This window comes from Trachurus japonicus, chromosome 1, assembly GCF_045865225.1.
Source record: "Trachurus japonicus isolate A0001 chromosome 1, Traja_1.0".
NCBI classification, from domain to species: Eukaryota; Metazoa; Chordata; class Actinopteri; order Carangiformes; family Carangidae; genus Trachurus; species Trachurus japonicus.
Genome location: NC_140907.1, coordinates 13,830,733 through 13,858,598, shown reverse-complemented (window position 1 = coordinate 13,858,598; position 27,866 = coordinate 13,830,733). Strand labels below are relative to the sequence as shown.

Here is a 27,866-nt window from a genome sequence, read left to right as displayed (position 1 = left end):
TAATATTTGAGCTATTTTTACCAGGCAGCCTTGCAGTTGCTGTCGGAGGGGCTGGCCGGGCCTGGCTCTTCCCTCCGCGGATACGACAGCCCGTAGCTCCGCCCCTGCTCCTCCGCCGAGCCGCAGCCAGTCAAGGATGTTGGAAGAGAGAAAGAGGGAAGTAGTAGACGCCGCTGGTGGACGACAAGTAGCCCGCAGTACCGCAGGGTTTCGGACATACACCCGCTGCGAATGAATAATAAACCACTTGTTTCTTCTCGGAGGTGAGTGAAACGAGACTTTTATTTAATTTTAAAGACCCCACGGTTGTTCTTTGTGCACCGCTAGAAGTTGACTTGTGTTTGGAGCCATGCTAATTATCTAGTTTGAAGATATAAAAGACGACCGTGTGTAAGTTGTGTGACAGAGGGAGTGTGTTATTATCTGTGGACCGTGTTAGCTTTTGTAAAGGCGGACACATTAACACTGTTGGTGGCAAAAAGCTCATAACCGACGGTTTCTCCTGACGTCAGCCGAGCCGCGGAGCGCGAGCGTGTCCCGGCAAGCCCCTTTGTTACCGGGACCGTGCCAAGACCATAATGCATATCATATTCCTCCTTTCTGTTGTCCCTTTTAAGGGAATTATGGGTACCATGTGCCGTCCTTCTGGTCTGCTGCTTCACCCTACCCATGTGTTTTTCAGAGTATGGAGGAGGGTGTGTTCAAACGCCGCGCTAAACCCCAGTTTAATGAGGATTTAATGGACATTACTGAAAGTGACGTTTACAGCAGAGCTATGCACGGCACTATAGGAAGAAGTTTAGGTTTCACTGTCGCTTATCTTTAAAACACATCGTTTTTCGGTGGTTGCCAAAAATAGACATACAGTCCACTGAGCCACTGAACTAGCCTACTGCTGCTTAATGTAAACAATGCAATTATATAGGAGTAACGTTTGCGTCTTTGCTCTCTCTTTCCACCTCCCTGTGAAAGTTCACAATCTTGTATCTGGTTTTGTTTAGCAGCAGTTCTCATACGGGTCTGTTGAGGATAAAACCATATCAGATGTTTCACTTTGGGCTGAAGCAGAGGCATGTGCAGCAGTGGGACTGAAAATGGAAAAACACGTGTTTTCACATACCTGTCAGAAGAATTTTATTGTCAGATGATTTCTAAACAGTGAAAACAGGATCAAATTCTGGGCCAGTGTGTGGCATAGTTTATCTCCTGTCACCAGTTATTACAGATGTACTGAATGATGGGCTGTAGTTGATAAACAGTAGCTACTCTGCAGGGAGTTCAGGTCAGTTGTTCACTTAGCTTACTGTACTTACACTTATTCCATCACATAGCCTATCACAACATCATAGCAGTCTTTATTCTACCATATTTGTTGATACTCAAGGTAAGATTGTAAAAACATGAAGTCATGCTTATCCCCCTGATTTCTTCTTGTTTGTTTATTTTTAGAATAAGTGGAGAGGGAGTTTCTGTTGATGTTGACTCACTTGTTCATGGGAAGGTGCTTGTCACACGCAGCCATTGAATACAACCACTAGGCCTACTTGAGATAACTCAAACACAGATCAGTTTCAATTTGAAAAGTAATTTAAAGGAAGTTGCCATACCAGAAAACTTGTCTTAACAAGCAAGAGTCATGTTTAATAATCATAATAAGTCTATGAACTCTTGTTCATAGTGATCTTTTTATAGTGTATTTTCGTTTCTATTTATCTCTAAGTATTTCAGAAATGCAGTTTGCCGTTCACTTTGCACAATACAGTAAGAAATACTCACATTGTTAACATTTTTTTAATGTTATCTTTTCAAAATATCAAAACAAAACAAATCAAATCAATCAGACTACCCATTTACTTGAACCAGTCCTAAATATAACCTGTAACAAACAAGAGGAAGCACCGAAGCAGCGAGTAATGGGGTGTTTTTTAGTGGTGTTTTCCATTGCAGTCGCATCATACTGATGTTCAGCAACTGTGAAGAAACACCAGAAAAAAGAGGAACATCACTGAAAGTTGTACAGTACGTTAAACAAAATGCAGTCATGTCACCCAGTCGCTACATTTTCATGGTTGAACTCGCATGTTGTTCACCAGCTGTACACCTGTCAGACTAAGATCCTGCAAAAATCAGAAAGTTTACAGTCTGTAACTATAAGAAAACACGATTTCAGCCATAAGCATAACACTTGATCAAAATCAGAGAGGAGGCTCTGTCTTTATTGACAAGGCACATATTTGTGCATCCTGTTCTTGATGTTCATGTTTCCAAAAATAAGGTTTTGTTTGCTGTTAAATCTGGTTTTGAACAAATTTAGCAGATTTCTCTAGAGGTTGCCAGATGGGGTCTGTTGATTTTCAGGGCCCTTAATTGATTTCCTGGCAGTCCCCCTGAAACTGTGAAATGGTTTTAATAGATTGATTGTTGCCTCTTCTGTAGACGTTAGGATGCAATAACAGGGTGTGTATCTGCACGGAGGTTTTAGTGTTATTTCATGGAGCTGCATGACGTACAACTACTTTTGCTGTTCTCTGGGCATGTTTTGCCTTTATGAGGCAGGACACTGTGAGGGACTGGGGAGCAGGGAGAGAGACTGGGGGAACGGTCGTCTCGTTAGGGATTCGAACTGGCAATCACTGCTTTGTACAGCTCTAGCTACTCGACCACCATGCAACCCATCCCCCCTTTCCTTTTAATTAGAAATTTGGAAACCCCACGCTTATTATTCCCTTGCATTCTGTGTCTTCCAGTCCGTCACATTGTCACCATCAAATCGCTCATCACTTCCCTTCAGAGCTTTCCTTCCATGATCTTATCTGTTTTGAGCCGTGAACACGCCCAGAAAGTACAGTGCCCTTTTTCTTTTATATGAACAGCCCACTTCAACAGGAGTATCAAGCCGCTGGCTGGGCTGCTGGAATTTTTTTCTCTGCGCTCCCATGCCAGCCTTCGTTCCACAGTGCATGACACATTATCTAAAAAATATTGGGTCACTCCGGAAATGTTTTGAAACCCACAGAGTCATAATCCTTTAAAGGCTTTTTGGCTGTAGAACTTCCAAGATACAAAGATAGACTAGTTAACATTGTGGTATTGAAAACGCTTTTTCTTGTGTTTCCTGCCAGATCCCGGAGGGGACAAATTGTCTCTACTTGAGTCTGGCACTGCAGTTTTTTTTTTTTTTTGTGACAGTACAGTATGCTACTTTGTCTATCTCAGTTTTAATAGTTACGCTGGGCTTCTTGACAAGAAGAACCTCTCTGACAAAACCCTCAGGAGTTAGCCGTTTTGGGTGACACATTTCCACGCATGTCTGCATGCACTTGTTGCACCAATGACGGAGAGAAAAACACAACGTGTGCACTCACTGTATGAACATTAGTAGATTGTGAGGAACTCTTGGACCAGGACCAAGCGCAATACTCTTGCTGAGGTATTTGCAGTAGAGGCTCACTGTCTTGCGGGTTTGGGCATGCTGGCTCTTGGAAAATGGTGCAAGAACGTTTTAAACTGTTTCAGGAATGATTGGTTTGAAGCCAAGGTCCTCTTCAAACAAATCTGAATCATTGTCTTCGAAGGACTTTGAGAAGGAACTATTGATTTGTGTGAGGCACCAAACTGCTATTATGAAAAGGCTAAAGAAAGGCAGTGTGATATGTAAAGAACCATAATTTGGGCCAGAGAGTCATCAACATGAGAAATTGTGGCTGGAAGTGAGGAATGAGTGGGCAGTTTCGTTTGTTTCTCTGACTATTCAGAAGCGTACGAACACACAGACACACACCACTGAAACTCACACTCTCCTACACGTTTACTAACATTCAGCTGATTAAGGTCCTGCTGTCATAATTATGATCAGTTCGCACACTAAACGCATAGCAACTGTGCAGGCGGATCAAACCAGTCCGCCTTTTTTAAAACATGTGTGAAGGTTATCTCTGGGATGTTATTTCAATTCTACCATAAAGGCGGACTGCCATAAAAAGGCCTTGTTAAAGCAACACACTCCTTCATTCTCAAGGCGGTCTGCCTTGAGTTGGCTGCCGGCCTGTGTATTGTAAGGCTTTGTCACGCTCCTTTCTGGTCTTCCAGTTACAGCACAGGACAGGAACAAAAGCACTGTTAGTCGAGATGGATAGATCCCTTCAGGAAAACGGTGTTTATCAAACGTAGAGATGGGAAAGACATTTAGCTTTTCGTAAGCACTTAACTCCTGTATAATTTCTGCAACCACATTGGCTTGCTGTTTTGTAGTGTGAGCCTGAGTCTCAGTCTCTCAGTTTTCCAAATAGAGGGACTGGGGGGAATTTTTAACAGTAGTGTGTAGGCGATGTGGCCAGGAGGAGGGTACAAGAATAAAGACAATGAATATCCACTCTCATGGTGTCCTGGCCAGTGGTCAAACGTAAGATTCATAGTTGAGTAGTTTTACTGCAGTGCTGTCACAGAGAAATTCCACTTTACATTGCTAATCAAAAAAACACAACTTAACTTTGTGTTACAGCAATTGTCCTATCCTGGTTCCCTGCATTACTCTTGTTCCAGAGCCACTCTCAGTCAGAGGAGGCATTACAAACAGACATCAACAGAGCGCGATGCTAAAGTTACTGCAGCGTGCTGCTGTCATAAACCATGGAAACCATAAACTGAAGATGAAAGTGAGAATGGGGCGAAAATAGGTGTCAATGAGTCATCAGTGATCATTCAGCCTCAGCCTTGACATGACAGTAGTCTAATAAGTCTGGGCATGCTGGGGGTGTTACCACAATATTCTTAAATCATCCCTTGCAGACAAAGAATGCCATTCAGTCAAATGCCATTTTGGTCAAAAGACAGATATTTTGTAAGCGTCAAGCAGTCAAGGAAGTTAGGTGGCTGTACATTTTTTGTAACCTTTGGATTTTGTATATGTTTTTTTTTATTTGACTGAATTAAAGTTGCTGGAGTGAAACAATACTAGATGTCTAACCAAAGTGCTAAAGTGTTAGGCCTTAGGTTTTGACTGCCACTGTAGACTGACAGTCTCTCTTTGTACTGTTCCAGTAAACGCTGCTACAGTGGGCAAGTCCCACGTACAAACTGACACTTCGGTAGTGGTCCACACACTTACTGACTGTGTGAAACATAAAGTCTGTGTAAGCATCATCATTACATCAACGCTGTCATTACTCATACAGTACTAAAGAAACAATGATAATTTCCGCCATTGTTCATCCTTCACTACTTGAGTCTCTGATGTCTTTATAGATTTAGTCTCACTTCCTCTCAGTAACTGCATGTATGAAGTCAAATGTAACGGATTTTCCAATTGATGTGTCCATGTGAAAATGTGCTATGGTGTTGCCAATTGCAATTGTTCTGTATTGCAAAAGTTAAGAAACATGTGTTGGTTAACCTGAAGAGCACTCATCTCATTTAAAAGGCTGTTAAATGGTATTTTTGTTGAAATGAACGCTCTGGTAAACTAACAGTTACGTGTTTTTGTGTATGTCCCGTCAGAATCTACGAGGGAAGATCTACGTAGACATTGGTGGATGTTAAGAAGAAGAAGTGATGAGGCATTTATCAGAAGGTCAGTTCCTCATTTAACCTCCCAAGAGTTTCAGAATAAAGCCAAAAACAGCTGTCTGTAACAACTGCTATTTCTGCTGTACAGTTGACACACTTCAATACTGTCATCATAGAATGACTCAGTGTTTTAGTGTTGGACTGTACCGGTGTACAGGACCCTGTCATCTTGAGGTCAATTATGCTTATTATGAATACTGTAGTTGAATAAAATGTGAATAGGCCTCCAAGTGTCTTGACAAAGAAAGGATGTTGTGTAATCTTGTCTAGTGCTCAGGATTGCTTTACACACACTTTGTGACACTGGCGTGAGGCCAGTGTCAGGAACACCACCATGTGACACTTTATGATCACAGCCTAACCCAAGGGTGTTAGTGTCTCGTTGTATTGTAGCCTAATCTCTTGTTGTAATGTTTGATCTTAAAAGCTAAAGTAATCAAAGCAAAAGAGTTGGACAAAATTAGAAGAAAACTCCTGATCTGCAAACTGAAGGAACGGTTGTTGGAGTGATTTTCAAATGTGCAGACAGTACATGTTTCACACACAGTTGCATGTCTGTATAAAAATGTATGCAATATCATAACTGAATCAAATGCTTGAACTACTCTGTAAGATATAATGAGAAATTCCCACATAATTCACAAGTTCACAACCCCACCTCACAACACAAACAAACACTTTTTCATCCTCTTCACAACCCTTCTCATTTGTATAAGTATTCTCTGGTCAGTGACAAGGGCTACACTTGCAGTTGTTAATATCTGTTACTTCCTCCTCTACCTCTACCTCTCAAGTAGATTCGAAGCTTATTGAGCTAGTACAAGTTCCTCTGGCAAGTCTCTTAAATGCTTAAAATGGAAAAGTAGAAAGACTGAGCTTCAGCCTGGCACTCAAACAGATCACACTTCTCACCACACAGTAAGCAGCAACAGCATCCTTTTTACTGATGTGGAGGCGCATAATGCAGTTTCTCAACTGTTCCTCTGCCTCAGATGTGAGAAGAACGCCAAAAATACATAGGAGTCGGGCTGATTTTGAAGTAGGTGATGTCTCAGTTTTTTGAGACATGTGATATACCAACGGGTATGAAACAGTATCTCCTAAAGGCCTCATGATATTAACAGTGTAATCCAAGAAAACCTATTGTATAATTATTGTTTATGCTATTTTTACATTCAACACGTGTTCACAATCATAAGTGATTATGAATATGATTTATAAAAATACAAATTTCTGAGTTAATGAGCAAAGTCCAGCCTGTCGGGCTTAACAAAGACAACACTGTCTTGAACATCACAGAAATGGGAATACACACAAACAAACTGGCACATTCTCAGGGCAGGTTTCCCCTGTGGGAAGAGACTACCATGGTGACACACTCTCAGAGGAGTATGTGGTATCCCTAAACACGAGGGGGTGGAGGACACACACACACACACACACACACACACACACACACACACACACACACACACACACACACACACACACACACACACACACACACACACACACACACACACACACAAAGAGGACAGTCAAGTAAGGACCTGTTTAGATGAACCAGTGAATTAATAGACCACAGTGAGGCATAGATATGCGGGGGCACTTGTTCCATGTCATGTGATGACATTAGCTATGGATGATGACATGCCTCTTCGTTGCTCTGACATGTGACTCTGGTATCTGAGACCACAGTGAGTAAGTCCACATGTTGCCCCCACCCTCCCCCCGATATCTGAGTTTTAAGATTATTTAATCGTCTTTTTTTCTTCATATGCCAAAGAGTTTATTTTGGCTTTTCATTGTCTTTTCATTTCTTGTCATTCCACCCACGGTTATAGAAACACAACTGAAGCTCTACATATTCTGCTGTGTGTAATTTATCCAAAATTTGTTAAATTTGAATGTAAAATTTCACATGAGCTACACACTATACGTATATATACGTCTGAGTGCACAAATGGTTAATGGTTAGCTTCAATGTTTATGCAGCAAACATGCCCCTGTGGTACTCCTGCTCTCTGACATACTGTAGCAGAGGAAAAACATGGACGTGGATTCAACAACTGAGCTTTTTGTTGGTGCGATCAGTAGGCTGTCGTGGGCTTGCTGCTTAAAATGGACCATTGTAACCTGTCATTGATCACATATTAATGAACTACCGTATACTAAATATGAACCCAACAGAAAAATTGTCTTACCTACAGTACAGTGGTGCCACAAAACAATGAATTTCAACTACAAAGACTTTGATGCTGAACCATCAGTCATCGTCACTCTGATACCTAGCATACTATTTCTTACTGTTACTCAATAAATACATAATTGAATGAGTAAAGCATGTTGAGGATCTGGACCCTGGAATCTGTAGTTTGACACCCAAGCTCTATATCATGACCCTTTCAATTGTACTTGGTGTAGGTGTATAAAGTATGATGTATTTATAATATATTTCTATGTACTGCTAAAATGTTAAAAAGCTTCAGTTTCCCTGGTTAAGGTCTCACATAGGCTTGTAGTTCAGTATATGCCCCTGTTATCTTCCCTCCGATGAACACGATCTGCAGTCTGCAGTCCATCCCCATCAGTTTTCCCATGTAGATGCTAACAACTGCCTGTCTGCACCGATAGATGCGGTCAGCAGCAGTCTCTTTGCCACTTGAGCGCTCTGTCCATTAGCCAAATTCCTTGCTATTTCATTATCTAAGTGGATGAGTTCCAGCCCCTACCCACTGCACCACTAAACCACAGGTTAGATTGCCAGTAGCCTCCTCTCTGTCCCACGAGGACCGAATCAGGCTTTATGCCCAAACATTAAATATTTAACATACCTAATTGAAAACACAGTGAGTCCAAAGTGAAAGTTGCGCCTCTACTAGCACAAAGGTAGTATAGAAACGCTGTTTTGGGGCGTGAGGGAAAGTAAGTGACGCAGCCTAATTGTAAAGCCCTGTGTTACTGTGTGTTGGCTCTGTAGTGGAAACTAGGCTATTGACTGAGGCGGTGTCAGATTTCTCTGCTGCTGCCATTCCTGCTGCAGACACTCAGGGTCTCGCATTGATTTTGTTTAAAACCACAACTCTGGGACAACTTCAAGGCTTTCAAGACCGTAATGACATAATGGATGTGTTGGCCAAGGAGTGTGACACTATAGGTTTATGACTGCAATGCCTTTTGGGTCTTCTGGAAATACTGCAATGCTGCGAGACGCTCTGAGTTCCAGGAATAGACTCGGTTGTTGCGCCGCTGTTGACTATGATTTGGTAAAGAGCGGCAGACAGAGATAATTAAGTTTGGCAATATTATTCTGTCCCTAAGCAGACAAAGAGACAGGTAATGAGTTTTTGCATCGACTGGACTAGGATATAACTTGTGTGTTGTCTGTGTGGGTCAAAGTATGTGCACAGATTCAGATCGTATGTGATGTGTTGTTTGGAGATGAAGATTGTTTCATGATCATCATTCCAGTGGAACTGAGTATTGTTTAGGTGTATTTGTATTGTAGACATGATGATTATGTGATGATCTCACTCGGGAACAACTTTTATTAAATACAGATGTAAGAACAATCCTCAACCACCACATCACCATGTGTTCAGATCAGGTTTTTAACAAAAGGACGTGCACGGTTGTTTTAAATTCATACAGCAGAGGAAAGGGATTAGCACCTCGAGGATACATGATTATTGGAGAGCCCAATTGACCCCTGTCATGTGATGTCATCGGTGTCACTCCCAACAGCTTAACAGCTGGTGTATCAGTTGCTTTTTCATTAGTGTTTCAAGTGTTTACATTAGGTTCTGCTGTATCGATGTCTGAGTTTTAGTTGGCAAACCAGTTCCCTGAATTATTGAATTATTGTAGTGTCGGCTGTTTTCAATAATGTATGCTGAAAGTATTGCTTTTAAAGTTTTTTTGTTTTTGTTTTTTTTGGGGGGGGGGGGGCTTTGCCTTTAATCAATAGTAGCCTATAGTAGTAGACAGAGACAGGAAATGGGGAGGCAGAGAGAGTGGGAATGACATGCAGCAAAGGGCCGCCCAAGTCGGGATTCGATACGGGGCTGAAGGCGGCGAGGACTGGCCTCTGCACATGGGGCGCCTGCTCTACCAACGGAGCTAAACGACGCGCCAAAAGTATTGCTTTTAATGCCAAGATTTCCCCTTTAATATATCTCTCTGGGCAGTTCAGTAATGAGTCAAGACTGCATTTATCATCATATTTTTTTCATCAATGTGATTAAGTATTTTGATGAATTATGTGTTAAAGTCACTGGATAAGCTGAAGGTATATATCCATCTGTTTATTTAGTCAATGAATGGTTTACTGAGTAAAAAAGAAGTGCTACACCCTGATGAAATGTCACAATATAAAATCACACATGCAGTAGTACACACATGCATGTGTGTACACTCGAGGTCTCTGGGTTGAAACCTGTATATTTTCACAGGCAATATGAATCCTAATTATCAGAGATATTATTATATACTATAAATATTATTCTGTGTTTGTCTGTTTGGGTGTTTATATCTTAGGCACGTACTCACTGTGCAAAATGAAGCAACATCGACTTCTCCTCCCCCCTTTTCCTTTTATGTAGTAATTACATTAGTTTGAGTCAATTACCTAAGCGCTGTGTGGAAAGACAAGTTTGCTCCCCTTTATATAACACCGTTTCTCATCTGCTAGAAATGAATGCAGATCGTTTTAAGGATCACTTAAGATATTGCCAATCAAGGCAATCAAAAAGCAAGGGGAGTTGGCAACGATGTTTGTTTCAGCAGATTGAACTGGAAGAGAGCCAGCTCTCAAACTGTTTGTTTGCATAGACTGTAATAGTTTCCTTTTCGAGAAATTGAGGCTATAAAGTAAATGGGTTGGTCCACAAATGCCCCACAAGAGACTTGCCATAACATGTTTATTGTAAGTTCCCAGAGCGTTTTTCTTTGAAAAGAATGGCTGTTATATTTTTACTTATCCTACATAACAAGAGATAGGCTGTAACTATTGAATTAAATATTGAGTTTGTTCATTTTTATAATAAGAGTCTGCATTCTGATTTTATATTCTGTCTTATAACTTAATTATTTTTCATTATTTTGAATTTAGATTATTGGGACTATCTTCATTTCAGACATGAATCTCCCAAACTAAAGATTGATATTGAATTAGTTGTGATCATAAGAGGGCTCTTTCTCTTTACATAAGTATGATAGCTATATAAAATCAGTGACATAAACGTTCCTGTGATGTTAATGCTTTTCTTGTCTCCAGCACTTTGACAGGATGTCATCGCAGGAGGGGAATGAGCCTTCTCCAAACAGAGGTCCATCGGATAGCCGTCTAAAGAGTAAGAAGCCGCCCAGCCTTGTAATAGCCATCCCTCCACCTGAAGAGATGTCTCACGACCCTGCAAAAAAGGTAAGCTGACCAAGCTGACTAGGTGAGTTTAATGCTCTATCAACATGTGTAAATAACGACGTAAAATAGAGGAATATATAACTGTTATTTGTTAATTTGTTAAACTTACAGGTTCGTTAATGAACATGTAATAACTATCATGACAACATAACAAAGCGCTAACAGATGAGCCTGATGTAAACACTACGGTAATATAAAACTGAGTAACAAATCACATGAGCTAGCTACATGTTCTCCCCTGTGTAATCGTCTGGGACGTAGACGGTCTGAGGACAGAGAGCCTTGACGTCGATGTGAAAGAAATGCACCGTGAGACTGTGACAGGTCTCTGCTGCACGGCTTGATGTCGGCTGTAGCAGAGAAAAACTCTGCTGTTTTCAGCTCCGACAGGCTCCTTATCTTGATTTAATGTGCAGCTTACGAATGGGAGTGTCCCAGACTAACTCTCCTCATTTATTTATTATACAAGACCAACAAAGTTACGTGTCTGGCTCTTTTTTTTCCACAAAGCTCTGGTGTAGCGCCTGGGCTAAAGTATATGCGGGAGGGCACGCTGTACCTCTGATCCAGTGTATTTATCCATGATTGGTCGTAGTCACTGTAGGCACTCAGGTTGTAGTTAGTATTAGGTTAGTTTTAAAAGAAGTGGTACCACACAGCCGACGTACTGCTCCTCTCTGACATTAAAGTTTCCATAGTGCTACGTTCTGCCCAGCTTGAGGCCAATACAACAGGTAGTGTGGTGTTGCTGCCTCCTCTTTTCACAGACAGCTCCAATATCACTTGCATGCCATCTAACCAGGGCATTAAGCTCAGCCTGAGCAGTTACAAATGCAATTGAATGAATTTCCCTATGGGGATTAATAAAGTACTTCATATCATACACCGTATCGTAGGTGTAAACATGACTGGATGATTGGAACTCATAAACTTCACTTCACTTTTGCAACCGCCCTAGAAAACACAGCTAGTTAGGTGTTTTTCAGAACTGCCATTTTGATCAATTAAGAGCTCAATTAGCTTGAGATAGACTCGATACGTATGTTAAGGAAACTGAGGGTTGCTTTTACAGGAACTTAAGTTTTATTTGAAACTGCTTGAAAAACGGCTTTTGATATTGCCTAACATTCTTGTAGCAGTTCACTTAAGTTCATTTTGATTGATGGGCTGATTCTGTGGAAGGAGCTGTCATGCCTCCTAATCATTTGACTAAGCATATTCAGAGGAAGGGAAAGAAAATAAAGCAGCGCTTTATTTTAAGTTCAAACAGCTTCACTCATGTAATGTGGTAGCGTGGCATTCCTCTGTGACTCTGAATGTGCCATTTGCCCAGGCAGGGAGGCATTTTGGACAGCTGTCTTGCAGTTAATGGGCACAAGGCCATACATTTTCCCCCTGTGGGCCCCATACTCAGAACACAAACGATGGTTTCAGCTTCACAAAGTAGCAGGTAGACAGAGTTTAATTGAGGAGGTTGCAGTTAAACTGTAGCTAAACTGCCACTAGTGTAATAAACATGCAAATGTAGTGTGAACTCAAGCATGAACTGTAGCTACAAAACAGAAAAGAAGAGAAGCAGAGAGAGGCCCCACATTCACCCTGCACCAGTATTTCCATGGCTAGACAAACTACAACTATTAATCAAGTAATCTCTGTATTTCCTATTTTTTGCGGCTAGCAGTAACAGGCAAGATTATCTGTTGACACACACACTGCAGGGTGTTTTGCTCAGGAAGTGCTGTGTCACTTGATGATGCTCTCCAGATTAATGCAGGTCAAGCAGTCGGCCCTGACAGACACATTTTGAGCAGGGACTGCAGTAACCATGAAATCTGGCCAAGGTTTGCCTCATCATGCACTGTAGCTATTCTGAAACAACTACATGCACAATTCAAAACCTGAGCCCTCACCGTTATACATTAACTTTACTTCATTATGTTTAAAACATTATGCACCAAAAAGTAGGTGCTATTATTGTCAGTTGCCACATTTACTGTAGAGGAGGAACTTCTGTGTGTCACAGCTGCATGTGCCACTGCATGTCATGCATAGATCATACCCCACAGCATCCAACAGTTTTATGCACTGACCATTAAACCAGTATTGTGCACAGTTATAAGTTGTCCAGACCATTAGGCTCAGCAACTGTTGGTTAAAGTAATGGTCTCATAGGAATCACTTCATCTCACATTACCGAAAAACACTGAACAACATCCAGAAGGAGGAGCTCAGTGTCAAACGTTTTTAGTGTTGTTATTCTGGCCCTTTATAGTAAACCCAGCCACACAATAGACAGTCTTATAGATTAATAGTGGTTCAATTGGAAATATAACATTGATTCAATTAAACTCAGTTTTACACAGTGTGTAGGCACTATTCATGTTTTTTTGTTTTTTGTTTTACTGTAACAGCAATTAGACTTCTACACTGAAATATTATTTCTCCTTCTCTCTTTCAGCCCCTGCGACCATCTCTGAAAAAAAGTGAGAGTGTTCAAGCAGCTGGTTCTGTGTCGGAGAGCGTGAGTGGAGCCGGTGATGGAGGCGGCTTGTCCAGAGACAGAAGGACAAGGTTGGGGAGACAAACATCACTCTCTCAAAGCATTCGCAGGTAAAATGGAAAGTTTGGTTATTGGTATAATCAATGATTAATTGTGCTCATGTTGCCCATAATTTGAGGTTTGGTAGTTGGACGCAAGTCTGACAGTTTTTAAATTGAAGACCAACATTGGATAAACAAATGGTCAGTGCGGTCATGACCCAAGAAAAAAAAACAGCAACCAGCAAAGCACCAAAGTTATTTTAAAAGAAGCACATTTACTCTTCGCTGCAGGTCATTCACCCAGAGATCGTCAACCTGCGGCTCTTCCATCCCTCTGCTGTGGCTCCCGTGGTTTAGAGAGGGCGAGCTCATTTTGGGGGAAAAAAAAAAGAATAAATAATGGCCATTTAGTGTTTTTTTGATGTAATAGTTATTTCCTTGGAGATTGAGCTGCTCTTGTGACAGTAAAATAAAACTTGTTTTAATATTTTTGTCGATCAAAATATGCGTCATGCTCATGTCGGGTTTTTTTCACCATGAACTTCATAAAACGTAAACATTGCTCGTGCCTCATAGATGAGAGCTCGCAATCGTGAAAATCAAAGCGACGTCTTACAACCCTGATGTGGATAAGATGTGCAATGAAGTTCAGGGGCAGAAATCACATTACATAACAGATGAAAGAAATAATTTAATGAGACCTCAACTGATGTATTTGGTGTTTCACATTCAGGTTGATGGTTGGCTGCTCTACGCCACGGAAATTAAGGAATGACGGCATACTGAAATAGACATTATATAAACTGTCCTTATTAATGAAAGATAATATGCTGCAGCTGACCCTACAATGCAGGGGGAAAGGGCCCAAACAGCTCTTTTAATGCTAAAGGTTGCTGACCCCTGCCCTGAGGGATCAGTTCAGATGATATTCCCAACTTTTTTCACAACTAAAAGTGTTTTCCTCTCCAGGGTCCTTCTAATCAATAGAGGATCCATTATTGTCAGCTTTAGCAACATATCCCATGAGTCTCTCAGTTGAGCATCAAGATTAAAATTGCAGTAGGTGTACTGCTTGATGCACAGTATTAACATTCATGCAATATTTAGTAATATTTACTATTGACTGTATATTGCAGAGTTGCTTCAGCTGAACTCTGAAATGGTTTTTATACCGTTTTTACACCCTGTTTTTTATAACCCACCCCCCACCCCGACTATTACTGTAAATATGAAAGGAGGCTTAAAAAATCACAAGACACGTCTCTTCAGTCCTGAAATGTGTGTTTCTCTTCTATAATACACATTCTACAGACAGGCTTCCTTCACCTTTCAAACGGGGCAAAGCTCCGTGTGAAACAGTAGGAGAAACACAACCCGATACGTCCACATTGATAGTAATGCGTGCAAAAGACGCTACTTCTGAGCGGCCCCCTGAATGTACACACGCTTTAATCAAGGCGGCGACCAAAGTCACTCAGGCGGCCCGCCTTGGCCTTGTTACGTGATACTGAGGTCACTATCTTCTCTCCGTACTTCCAGGAATACAGCCCAATGGTTTGGCGTGGGGGAAGACTGTGAGACCAAGCAGCAGGTATGGCAGAGGAAGAGCCTGCGTCACTGCAGCCAGAGATACGGCAAGCTGAAGGCCCAGTACAGGGAGCCTGACACAGCAGCCAGCTTCGACCAGGGCCCGGACTCACCTGCCGCTCACAAGCTGCCCAAGGTACTGTCAACAGAGGCACATGGTTCCAAGCAGACATCCTAATCCGCCCATTTATTCACATCTGGATTGAGATTTTTTCCTATTGCGTTAATAGACTAAAATGTTGTACCATGGAAGCAAAGAGACAGATGAGCACAGGAGACTCTGTGTTATGAGGTCTGTCCACCAAGAATTCCCATTTCTACTCAATTTCACCACCAGCCAACTAGTAATAACTCTTTTTTGTTTTATGTTATGACACTAAGAGATGTCTCTGGAAGGATGGGAGCAAAAAGAAGTGGTGAGAGGAGGAAAACAGAAAAATGTGTCTGGCTTTAATAAAACAGAGAGTCTCACATGAATCATGGCACTCCTCTCTGTCTACTCTCATCCAGTATTTAGTTTTTTCATCTTCTACATAACTTCCCTCCATCTGTACTTGTGATCTACAGGACCAGCGATAAAAATGTCCAGATGGTTGTTTTTCCTCTTACTGTACATACATACTGTACTGTAGACTGCACACTGACACAGACGACAAATTTCTCAGTATTGTTAACTAAGCAAGGCCTAAAGATGATCACAGCTGAGTGAAATACTTTTTCTCTCCTGTTCATTGTAGTTCGTGTTAATGCCAGGGTGCAACACAAACATTTATGTCATGTTGAGTCTATTTTCCTCTTTTTGGTAGATTGTGGATCCCCTGGCGCGAGGAAGAGCCTTTCGTTGCCCAGATGAGATGGACAGTCGCTCCCCCAGGACGCCACATGCCACCCAAGTTCCCATCACCCCAGGGATTACCTCACTCAGCTCCTTCACCAGCCAGCGCTCCGGGTACAGCCGCTTCCCCAGACGCAAGAGGGAGTCCGTCGCCCGCATGAGCATTAGAGCTGCATCCAACCTGATCAGGGTGTGTGGGGGTACCAGAAAGTCTATGTGTGTGTGTGTGTGTGTGTATTGGGATGCATGCCAGATCAGGAAGGCCAGAGAATTGTAAAGGCTCTGAGTCATGTTATTTTTCTCTGTACGGTGGGTGTGTCAGTATTTCTTTCTGCACTGCAGCCAGCAGCTACTAATTCCCATCATATCCCTTAAAAACTGATAACAGATTTTTGTGGAATTTCACAGGATTTCATGGTGTGGGATGGGAATCCAATTTAGAAAACTTGAGCATAGTGAATGTGATTAACTTCACATTCCAGGGTCTAAAATATACAGCATTTAGACGCCACACAGATCCGTCATATTTTTGGTACCATAACAGGCGCAATTAGACACTCATTTCCAGTGTATAACTTGTTCACAACTTCACTCAATTTAGAAAATTGTATGTGTGTGTGTCTGTGTGTGTTGTCCAGGGTCGTAGTGGCTTGGCAGGCTCCCAGACAGGTCGCAGTTTCCCCAGGAGGAGCTTTGCCAGGCCCAGCTGGCTGGATGAGGACACGGTGGACTCTGCGGACACGTCTGAGTCGCTCTTCTTCAGCAAGGTCAGCATCCACTTTGCTCATTTTCTTTTTCGTTTCTCTCTGCCTCAACTTTGGTTGGAATTTCTTTTTCTTAACTTCCTTCCTCTTTAAGGTCAGCAGGAACACTCCACACTTCGTTTCGCTACCAGTGCTTATTATCTACGTCTTTTATCAGCCTCATTTCTTTCTCAGCTACTTTCTTTTCTTGTTATCTCTCCTACCTTCCTTCCTTGTCTTTGATCATCTACAACATGCTGAACAACAGCTGCACTATCTGTACTTGGCATACACCTTCACCTCTTACTTTCACCCCAATTAGCAACCACCATGATCAGTTCTCATGCCATAAAATTCTCAGTTTCATGCGTCTGAACGCGTTCTCTAGGCTTCGTCTTAGTTCTTTGTTTCATCCTGACCTTTGGTGTGACCACTTAATCAGTGGCTGTGTGAAAGCCTGTAAAATCTGAATATTAAAAACTGGAAATGAGAGGTCATGCATGTTTATTTAGAAAATAATTGAAAAATAACAATGTTTTGACATGTACTCCTTGGAAGCTGCTCTGTGTTTTTCTCTCACTGATGTCTGCCGCAACCAAAACAGGAACTCAACATATAAACACGGCCTGGTAATTAACTAACGCTCTCCCCTTTTTTCTTGTCGCACTCCCTCTTCCTCTGTGACCTCTGCTGTTTAGGTCGACGCCCATGATGAACTGTACTCGATGGCTGATGATGTGTTTGAATCTCCTCCCATGTCAGCAGCTTTCGCTCCCTGCGAACAGCCTGACCAGAAGTTCCCAAGCCTGTGAGTAAATGCACAACCATGGACAATGCTTTAAAGATGGAGAGCATTTTCTCCAGAAAGATACTGAGCTTTGTGGTAATGTACTACCAGGTGAACCACCGAGGCACCCCAGTTCTCAGAAATTGAATCAAGCTTTGTGTCCCTCTAAAAGCTATGTTCTATATACAGTACATAGCAGGGGTTTTTTTTTCAGCAACACTCTTAATTGCAACAGCATCAGAGATTTTACATCTGGCAGGTGTTAGTGAAAGTCACTGAAATCTGTGGAATAAACCACACCTTCTTCTTTTTCTTTTCTCTTTCCACCAACCTGTTATCCTCCTAACTCCAGTAAGGACATGTCTCGGACGCCCAAGACGCCAACAGCATTGCCTGAAAAAATCCATCCTCGTCGGGGCCGTCGTATCGCCTCCCAAGTTAAGCACTTTGCATTTGACAAACATAAGCGCCAGTACGGAATGGGCGTTGTGGGGAAGTGGCTGAACCGGCACTACAGACGCAGCCTCAGCAGCAACGTGCAGAAGCAGCTGGACGACTTTCACAGCCACAGGTGGGGAATGAACAGATACTAACTGACAAAAAATGAAACTTGTCAGTGAGAAACAAACCACTGAAATCACCGATTTTCCCCTGTAAGGTGACGTTTGACTGATTTACAGTGAATTTTGTTTTTTGTTTTTTTTCAGGCCCTACTTCACTTACTGGATCACCTTTGTACATATAGTAATCACATTGCTGGCCTGTTGCACTTATGGTTTTGCCCCTGTGGGGTTCGCGCAACATTCAACGTCTGAACTGGTGAGTGATGCTCCGAGTCTATCCTCACAAAATCACTTTTTCTTGATAAATATCTTCATCTTCAGTTTTTGTGTTTTACAGTATTTACTCTATAGTGTCAGAATTGTTGGTAAAGGCTTTTGAAAATGAAACTACAAGTACAAACTACAGAGAAATATTATTTCAGTGTACTTGTATCTGCTCAGTCGATACAAGGTTGAAAGTAAAATATTAGAAATGTGATGAAACATTTCTTTTCATTCTAAATAAACACTTTGCATAAAACAAAAAGATGAATTTAAAAGAGAAAAAGTATTTATTTTATGGATTATTCTTTACTTAGAAAACACTCAAATGATTAAATATTCAGATTATGTCCACTCAGCAGTTACATTGCCAACTCGCTCCCCCTGTCGCCCTCTACAGGTGCTAAAGAACAAAGGCATTTATGAGAGTGTCAAGTATATCCAACAGGAGAACTTCTGGATTGGCCCCAGCTCAGTGAGTCCCTTGTTTCAGTTCAGATGTTTTATCATGCTGTATGCTTTTTACTCCCCACCTGGCTGGACACACATTGGATGTTTGTCTTAAAGTGAACGGCTCACTGTCACATATAAATAACAGTTACCATTTCTCTACTTTTTCACAATATGATGGATGTATCATTAACTTTGTTATTTACTTTACTTCCTGCCATGTTCAGTACACCAAAAAGAATAGATTTTTCCCCCCATGTTTAGGTTGCAAATGTGTGTATTTTCACACTGATTTCCGACCTCTCCATAGGAGGACCTAATCCACCTGGGTGCCAAGTTTTCACCTTGCATCCGCCAGGACTCACAGATAGTGAGTCTGATCCAAAGGGCCAAAGACCTGGAGAGAGAGTCTGGATGCTGCGTTCAGAATGACAACTCTGGATGTGTGCAGACCCTCAGCACCGGCTGCTCTGTATGTTGTCTATCATGCACTTTCATGCTTATTACATTAGCTCATCAGTGTAAAAGACAGTGCGTCTGTTTTTTTAATTGTTTGTTGAAATTGCAATCATATCTTGTCAAGTAACATTTCTTTGAGGGATAGTTCAACATTTTGGCAAATTGGCCCAATGCCATAATCCCTATAGTCTTAGGAGTAGGTTCGTTACCTTTAATTGTCGGTGCAAGCTATTTTTAGAACGGCGGAGCAGAGACAGAGTTGTTTTCAAGGCAAATGCAGAGACTGCTTGCTGAAAAACTGCCCCCGACAGGAACATGCATCAATTTACGTTTTGCATGAATTTACCTTGAAAACGACTCCGTCCCATAACGTTCCATTATTATCTCATACCGTGGTGAATGTGAAAGTCACAACTTGTCCACAAGAGCGTTTTGGAGTTGCTGGATTGTGTATTTGAGGAGTTTGATGAGTGAAACTAAGAAATGCCATGAGCCTCCGTAGCGTAGTTCTGAGCAGCTCGTGGCTCTGCTCAGCCGTTCTAAAAACAGCTTGCACCGACAATTAATGGTAACAAACCTACTGCTATGACTATAGTGATTATAGCAATGGGCCAATTTGCCAAAATGTTGAACTATCCCTTTAAAACTTCTTTTAATTCCATGTGGTCCTATAAAATAATTACTGAAACTGATTATAATGTAATTGTGCAAACAGGAGACGCTGGCCACGTTTATTAAATGGAACAATGAGAACGCGGACATCCCCAGATCCTCTGGTTCTGTTTGTCACCAGGATCCCAGGTGAGGATATGTACAGTGTGAAGTTACAGTGCCGCATGACATGCAGAACACTTCTAAGAAACAATAAAAACAAGTAAATCTTTTCAAACCTTCCCGTTTCCTCCCTTGTTGCATGTTGCGACCAGAGTGTGTGAAGAGCCTGCCTCTGCCGAGCCCCATACATGGCCAGATGACATTACCCAGTGGCCGGTGAGGAGACACTGCTGCTACTTAAGTTGCTACACCAGCATCCGCTTCTTTATCAGATCCTCTCAAAATGTGAAGTATCATCACGTATCATCCTGCGTCTGTGCTGTTGCTCATTACGTGCCTTTCTCCAGGTGTGTACATATCCCAGGAAGTGGAACCAAACGGGGTACAGACACATGGACTGTAATATCAAGGGACGGCCATGCTGCATAGGAACCAAGGGCAGGTGAGACACAGTTTTGCTGTTTGTTTACTGGATTCAAGGCCTGCAGGTGTCATCTTTATCTTTTCATTTACTACAATTGGAAAATCATCCGGAGGAAATTATAGTTACGCTTTTTGTTTGTCCTCCTGTAGATGTGAGATCGCCACCAGAGAGTACTGCACTTTCATGCACGGTTACTTCCATGAAGATGCCACACTCTGCTCACAGGTAGCATGTGTGCATATGTTTTGTATATTATACTGTATGTCTGTGTGTTTGTATGTTAGAAAATGTCTGATCCCATGTGCCGCACTTTTGCAGGTCCACTGTCTGGATGACGTGTGTGGGTTGTTGCCCTTCCTCAACCCTGATGTTCCAGATCAGTTTTATCGTCTCTGGCTCTCTCTCTTCCTCCATGCTGGGTACGCACCGCACCACTCACAAACATCCTTACACAAAGACTGAACTTCTCTTTCAAATTTAGATGAGGCTATTAATGTTATTGATTGATTTTCTTGTATATGTTTGCTTTGTTTGCATCACATTGAAACTCATATTGCCATTATATTAGCCATAACAGAGCCATTTCTGCTGACTCAGCCATTCAAATATAGATGTAGCCACTGCTGTAGTAATACTTAATAACTTCTAAATAGCACTTGGAGAATGCTTTATAAGCCATGGAAAAGTATTGAAATGATTATGTTGAGTCAATTAGCTGTCTAAATTGTTTGAAGGATTATAAAATGTGCTGACGGCATCCTTCAGGATTCAAACATAATGAAATATTTCTAACTGAGGCACCCATGCTTGTGAACTGTTCACTCACATGAGAACTGTAATACTTAGCGCTAATACAAGGCACATGGAAAATCCCTCAGGACTGCCTTTAAAATGAGCAAACAAATGGACAAAGAGTGCTTATTGGAAAACTGCAAACATGCAAAAATGTGTTTGCAAATATGTATTTATATTTGACATGATGCCTGGCAGAAATACCAGCAGACTGCACAGAAATGTCATTTTAGTGTGTGTGTATGTGTGTGTGCAGGCTGTTACATTGTGCGGTGTCAGTGGTGTTCCAGATGACCATACTGAGAGACCTGGAGAAGCTGGCAGGGTGGGTCCGCATCTCCATCATTTACCTCCTAAGTGGAATCACCGGAAACCTTGCCTCTGCCCTGTTCCTGCCCTACAGAGCTGAGGTAAGCCCTTCACGTCAACACATGACATGTGCATGTGGACAAGTTCTTCTTTCTTTTTGCACAGAAAGGTGAGCCAGATGATCCGTATGTATAAACCCAATAGACCATATATATTGAGGGCAACATAGCTTTTCTTACAGATGTGTGTAGAGCTTTTGTGTTAGTCTCCAGCATGATTGTGTTACAGTGACCTTTGTCAGAATTGCCAGGGAAGCTGGTTTATTTCTATTACTGAAACACTCACACTTGACACATGCACATAAGCACACACTCACACCCTCACGCAGTCATACATGCTGATTTATGAGCTGGTCCAGCGTCTGGGGTATTCAGCTGTGGAAAAAGAAAATTGATGTTATATTTCTTGTGTAAATTAAGGACCCAGAGCTGCCACCCTCACCAAATTCCCAGGCTGTTGTTGTTGTTGCCTTTTCCACTTTACTTCTGACCGACCACCTCTGTATTAATTTTGTATCTATTAGCAGGTACATCTCTTGTAAATACCACCAACACAGCATTTATCACTCAAGTCATACTGTTCTGATAGAGTGAAAACATCTTAATTGCATTTCTCATTTTTATATTTTCACTGCAGCTACAGCTCATTTATCTGTTGTTCTCATTCAGTGGCTTAGCTCAGCTTAGCTTACAGTAGCTCACTTACTGGAGGGGAGTTTCTCCTGCTGGGGATTATTGGTGCAGACCTGACGACCACATCTAGAGAGGTTTAGAGGAGCACAGGAAAACACCTCATGGTATTTACTGTGCAACTGACTGGAGTAACTGAGCTCAAGCTGACAGCACATTATGAGACCACTGCAGTGTGGCTGAATCACCCCTGTGAAAAGAGCAGTGTCATCCAACTAGGCGCCGTTGAGTGCACTGCTCATCAGGCAGTGTTGATTTTTGGCCACAATCAACCAATAAACACAGTCAGAAATTTGCACCTGTCTCCATGGTAAAATATTTTGTCAGTTTAAAGCCTTTTGCTAATTTATGCTGAGACACCCCATTGTTCACACAGCATATGTTTTATTTGGACATTGCTATCATAGTTATTCCACACTGTAATGTCCTGTCCTGTGCTGATGGAAAGTTGTTAAAGTGTATGTGTGTGTGTGTGTGTGGTTGCTGCTGAGTTACAATTACTATTAATACTAGCACCAACTACTACTTTAGTAGTGTCTGCACGTGTTTTTAACACCCAATACAATACACAATAGGCTCCATCCATCATTCATAATGTAATGTCTACAGAGAACGACCTGTTGATCAGTGCAAATTACCCAGTGAGTGAAAAGAACACAGTCTGGATTACCTACTTTTTTATTGGCATGGCACTTTTTTTCATTGTGTCGGTAAAGCCCAATTTTGCCTTTAAGAGATTAGCCTAATGCCCTTGTGCAGGTTAGCAAAGGCCTCTGCTGCAGTACTTACTGAATTGGATTACATTTTCTCTTTTAAACAAAGACAATTGTTACAAAGATTAAACTTGTCTGATGGGGCTTTTGGTCTAAACAGCTTAGGAACACAAAGGTTTCATCCAGGCACACCTGAATGTGCCTTTTTAATTTTGAAAACAAAGATGTTTGATTTTACTTCATATTAAGCCTCTTAAACAAGTTGTATATAAAATGTATTCAGTTTTCTTGTCTTGATGTCATCGAGACATCTGTCATCTTCCTCATAAGCTGACCTTAATTGCTCTCATCTGATATTTGTGTGGTGTGACATGAGGCAGCCCTCAGTGTGACGTACCTTGACGTGCGATCCAGAAATCCCACTGCCCAGCTCTCCTTAGCACTGACCGGCTCACAGGTCTTCACACACCAGGAATAAACCAGAGGAAGCACCTGCAAGGCACAACACAGGGCAGTCAAGCCACTTTAACAGGCAGTTTAAGTAGATTATCCTTTAACTGTTGAGTTAAGGAGACCCTGAGGCTTGAGCATTAATGACTCAAAGAGCTTTGACTGGAATAATAATAATAAAGTTGTGTCTCCACAACATTGTTGCTAGTCTACAAACTAATTTAAGTTAGTTTAGTTTTTCTATTCAAATAATGTCCTAAATTTAGTATAGCGGTAGTTAAAGCAGAAGTAAGTGATATATTTGTGTTAATATAAGTCTTAAATAGTTATATCTTCCTAATAATTATATTTTATAATTTACCTAGCTGTGAGCAGAGTGTTGGATCTTCAGTAAAGATCCAAATGAGATGTACTGCATTGATAGGATATACTGTAAGTATAACACCATCTAGCTACATCACACTTTCAGAGAAGAGTTTTCACTTTTCCCTAGTAAAAGTTTTTTGAACAGGACTCAGGAGACATCTCTGATTACTCTTAGTGGTACCAACTTCTTAGTGATACAAGCCTAGATCCTTAAAGGTCCCGTGAATATATTTGTATAAGTGTATAATCGCTATGAATAAAATTTGTTTGGTTTTTGTAACCTTATAATTCTTCTTTTATATATACTGTACATTTAGCAAGGGTCTTGCTTTAGAAAGTGTTGCCATCTTGCGCCGCCATGTTTGTACGGCAGACCGAATGGAAAATCCAGCCAGCCAGAGAGCACGTTTCAAGAGTTTTGCATTCATTAATAAACCAATCAAGGAGAAGTCAAAAAGAAAGAAGGAGAAGGAGGAAACAGCAGACATATTGTAAAATGGTTTAGACCACCACCTCATGGCTCCATCCTCCCGAAATACTCCTAGCCGTCCCAGTCATGGTAAACATGTTTTTTTGTCCTCGGGAGGCCACTGTCACTTTGCCGACGGGAGGGGTGAGTGCAAGTGAACGCTGCGATCTAGAATCTGAATGCCACATGTCACGTTTTTCCTCCCATTTTACACACTGGACCTTTAACGTTACTCTTTAACAATGGCGGTCACGTGTCACTTCCTAGTGAGGACAGTCGGTGTGTCACAAGGTGTCAGCTGCAGCATACCTGGCTGGTTTGATGTAATTTTGGTTCTCCCTAGTGTCGCGGATAAACATTCACTGGATAAACATTCACTGAAGTAAAAGTAGCAGTGGTAAAATGGAAAGCTAAACACCCTGAACTAACACTTGAGTTAATTTCATCAACTTCTTTAACCAATTACAATTTCATTTCATTATTGTGCTAGGTTAGCATAGGCGTCCTCTCAATCACTGCCCCTTGCTTCAGTTTTATTTTTCCACTCACAGACACGGTGAGTGACGATAAGCGTGTTAGCAACGTGTCGGCCTGCGTGTCTGGGGCATGTGGGTGGAGTGCTGTGCTGTGCCATGCTCTCTTCTGTTTGTAGGAGTTTAATGTCTCCAGAGATTAGCCATCTGCCTGCGACCAGGCCAAGCCTCCAAACTCAGCCCTGACGTCACTCTAATCTGCTCACCTTTACTGCCTGACCCGGGGCACAAACTAAATCTAATCTAAAATTGAAAGAGTGTGTGTACAATAAGGTCTTTGTCTGTAAGCATGAGCAACATCCTTGTTAAGATTAACATGGGCGCTAAGACAGACTGTCCAAAATGTTCCCAAACCTGTCATCAATGCGATACTTCTGCTTTTACTATTATCCCACATCACATTCATTAAGAGTTAATGCAGGATGAAGTCTCTTAGCGATGCTTCCCATGAGTCAACCTAAAGAATTGTTACCTAGAATGATAGTATGACCCTGCTGCCAAGATTTGGTAATCGGGTTAAATCTCTCTGTGTCTTAATTACAACACATGAGTCCATCTTGTTTGCCTCATAATCTGACTGAATTTGTCACTTTCACTTAACTAAACAAATTGGAAATGTGTGGAAACAGGCTAACACCCAGTTAAACTTTTGGCAAGACACAAATCATGCAAATGTTTCATCTACAACATCACTTATATTATTCTGTTTTTCTCTGTACCACTGGAGAATAAATTAAATATAACGTAATATAAAAATGTAATACAATATTGATGTCTGGAGGAATACAATCACATGTGACACATTAAAGCTCAAATCTATATGAGCAACCTACATGGACAGTCCTTTATTATCTGTCAAGGAGCAGGTGTTCAGGTATCAGACGCGAATATACATGAACAACAAAGCTGACAACGATCATAAAGGTCATATAAAAGCTCTGTGTCACCGGTAAGCAGGATGTATGCATTTTATCACCAGTACACCTCAGAGATGATGCGCGTCATGCATGTGTCCATTGCTTAGTCATACATGATGTAATACAGTTTAAAGTGTGTTTCTTCATAAATGGGCATATAGAACTTCTTCCACTTCTTATCGAGACTAAAACCATTTGTCCTTTCTTTGTTGAATGAAATCCTTTTTAGATTGAATCATGCGGTAATATGTGATTTGCCTTGTTTTGTTTGCTTTTTCTCTTCAGGTGGGTCCAGCAGGGTCTCAGTTTGGTCTCCTCGCTTGCCTGTTTGTTGAGCTGTTTCAAGGTTGGCAGATGCTGGAGAAGCCGAGGAAGGCTTTTTTCAAATTGCTGGGCATCGTCCTCTTCCTCTTCCTTTGTGGCCTGCTGCCGTGGATCGACAACATCGCCCACATCTTTGGTTTCCTCAGTGGCCTGTTGCTGTCCTTCGCCTTCCTGCCGTACGTCACCTTTGGGACCTTTGACATGTACCGAAAACGTATCCTCATCTTTGTCTCCATGCTGGCCTACACTGGGCTGTTCTCTTCCCTGATCGTCTGGTTTTATATTTACCCCATCAACTGGCACTGGCTGGAGCATCTCACCTGCCTGCCCTTCACAAGCAAGTTCTGCGAAAAGTACGACATAGACCACGATATTAACCACGTGGTGCACTAGTCACAAGGCTCCCGATGATGTCTAGGACGACCACCGGTGTCTGTGCTGCTGATGCACTAGTTTCTAGCCAGGTCAATGTTTCCAGGTCAGCCGTCCTTTCTAAGAACGAGGCAATCATGTCTTTTATTCGCTCTTCAAAGGACATGGTTAAAGTCCATGTGAAGGGAGCTGGACAAGTCTCCTCTCATCAGTCTGCAGATTTGCTTTCTTCTGTAAAACTTAACCTTTTTAATCCTCTGTCAAGTCCGGCGCTACCTGGCATGTTAATTTGATAATGGGTTAGAGGATCAGTATCAGTGGACAAGAAGATACTCAGGATGTCAAAACACAGAGCTGGATGCACCCAAGGAAAAGCTCTACAGAACAGACTGTTCATCAGTCTCAAGAAGCCAAATGAAAGAAGACATGGGCCTCTCTGGCCTACAATCACTTTCCCTTTAACACCGTTCAGATCAAGCAGCTGAAATGAAGGAAGACTGAGGCCATAGTGGATCATCGAGCATCCTGTCTCCCAGTGAATACAGCTACATCAGATGCCTCTTACTAGTTATTCTTGTTTTCAGTAACACAGGGTTTAACACTACAAAAGCTGCCACTCAGTGCTGCTGCCTCTCCGTTTTAACAGTCATGAAGTCCTTTCAATGTAAAAACAGTTTTTTACCTTTGTTTTTTGTACGTATGCACTTGGCATGTCAATATTCTGAGTATTAACCGTGCAGCTGGGGTATTTAGAGTAAAACATCAATGGTCAACTAAGGTAAGATTTCTATCAAAAAACCACTAGTTGCCTTAAACAGACTATGCCGTTTTATAAAGATGCCCTGTTAAGCTTTTGTGCTCAACTTACTGAATGACCACATATCTGACCCTAACCTACCAAAGCATACAGTATATTATGCATGTTGTTCTTTATAATCACTCCGTTTTCTCTATGTCACTGCCACAAGAAGTCTCCACTCAAGCTCTACTCACATTGGCTCAGTTTGACCACGTTCGTCCAGTAACACAGTGGGGCCTGAACCTTTTTCTTGGTTTAGTCAGAAAAAACAAACAACAATGCAGAGAAGTTATATTTATTATCGGAGGAATAACCTAAACAGGCCTTTTTGTTAGATCAAAGAATGTTTTTGTACTTTTTTTTTCTTTTCTTTTCTTTTCGAGTCAAAATAATGTCACAAGATGTTGTTTATGTTTGTCTGAGCCTTAATATGTTTTATATTGACAAAAACAATGCAAGAAAGATGGTTTTAAACAGTTTTAACTGTTGATGTTGCCACAGACATAGGATTTTCAAACCTAAATGGAAAGGGACGTGTGGAATGTGGAAAATGTTTCTTGTCCCCTGTGTTCTTTTTTGTGTTTTGTTTTGTTTTTTTGGGGAGGGGGGTGCGGTCTGTGACCCACAGTGGGGGTGATGCTGTTCTCATGGGTCCCTGACAA

The 27,866-nt window shown here is 41.6% G+C and overlaps 1 protein-coding gene across 1 annotated transcript; it reads left to right on the top strand.

The window, feature by feature from the left end:
• Positions 1 to 106: 106 nt before the first annotated feature.
• On the top strand, positions 107 to 27,477 carry LOC146991517 (inactive rhomboid protein 2-like). Its single transcript, XM_085773856.1, has 19 exons — positions 107 to 263; positions 5,497 to 5,569; positions 10,841 to 10,987; positions 13,446 to 13,597; positions 15,068 to 15,251; positions 15,922 to 16,140; positions 16,589 to 16,717; positions 17,392 to 17,501; positions 17,833 to 18,051; positions 18,188 to 18,299; positions 18,705 to 18,779; positions 19,065 to 19,226; positions 19,929 to 20,014; positions 20,140 to 20,203; positions 20,335 to 20,429; positions 20,561 to 20,636; positions 20,730 to 20,830; positions 21,460 to 21,613; positions 25,995 to 27,477. The coding sequence occupies exons 3-19, from the start codon at positions 10,853 to 10,855 to the stop codon at positions 26,424 to 26,426; spliced, it is 2,505 nt and encodes an 834-aa protein (XP_085629982.1). The 5' UTR covers positions 107 to 263; positions 5,497 to 5,569; positions 10,841 to 10,852; the 3' UTR covers positions 26,427 to 27,477.
• Positions 27,478 to 27,866: the final 389 nt, after the last annotated feature.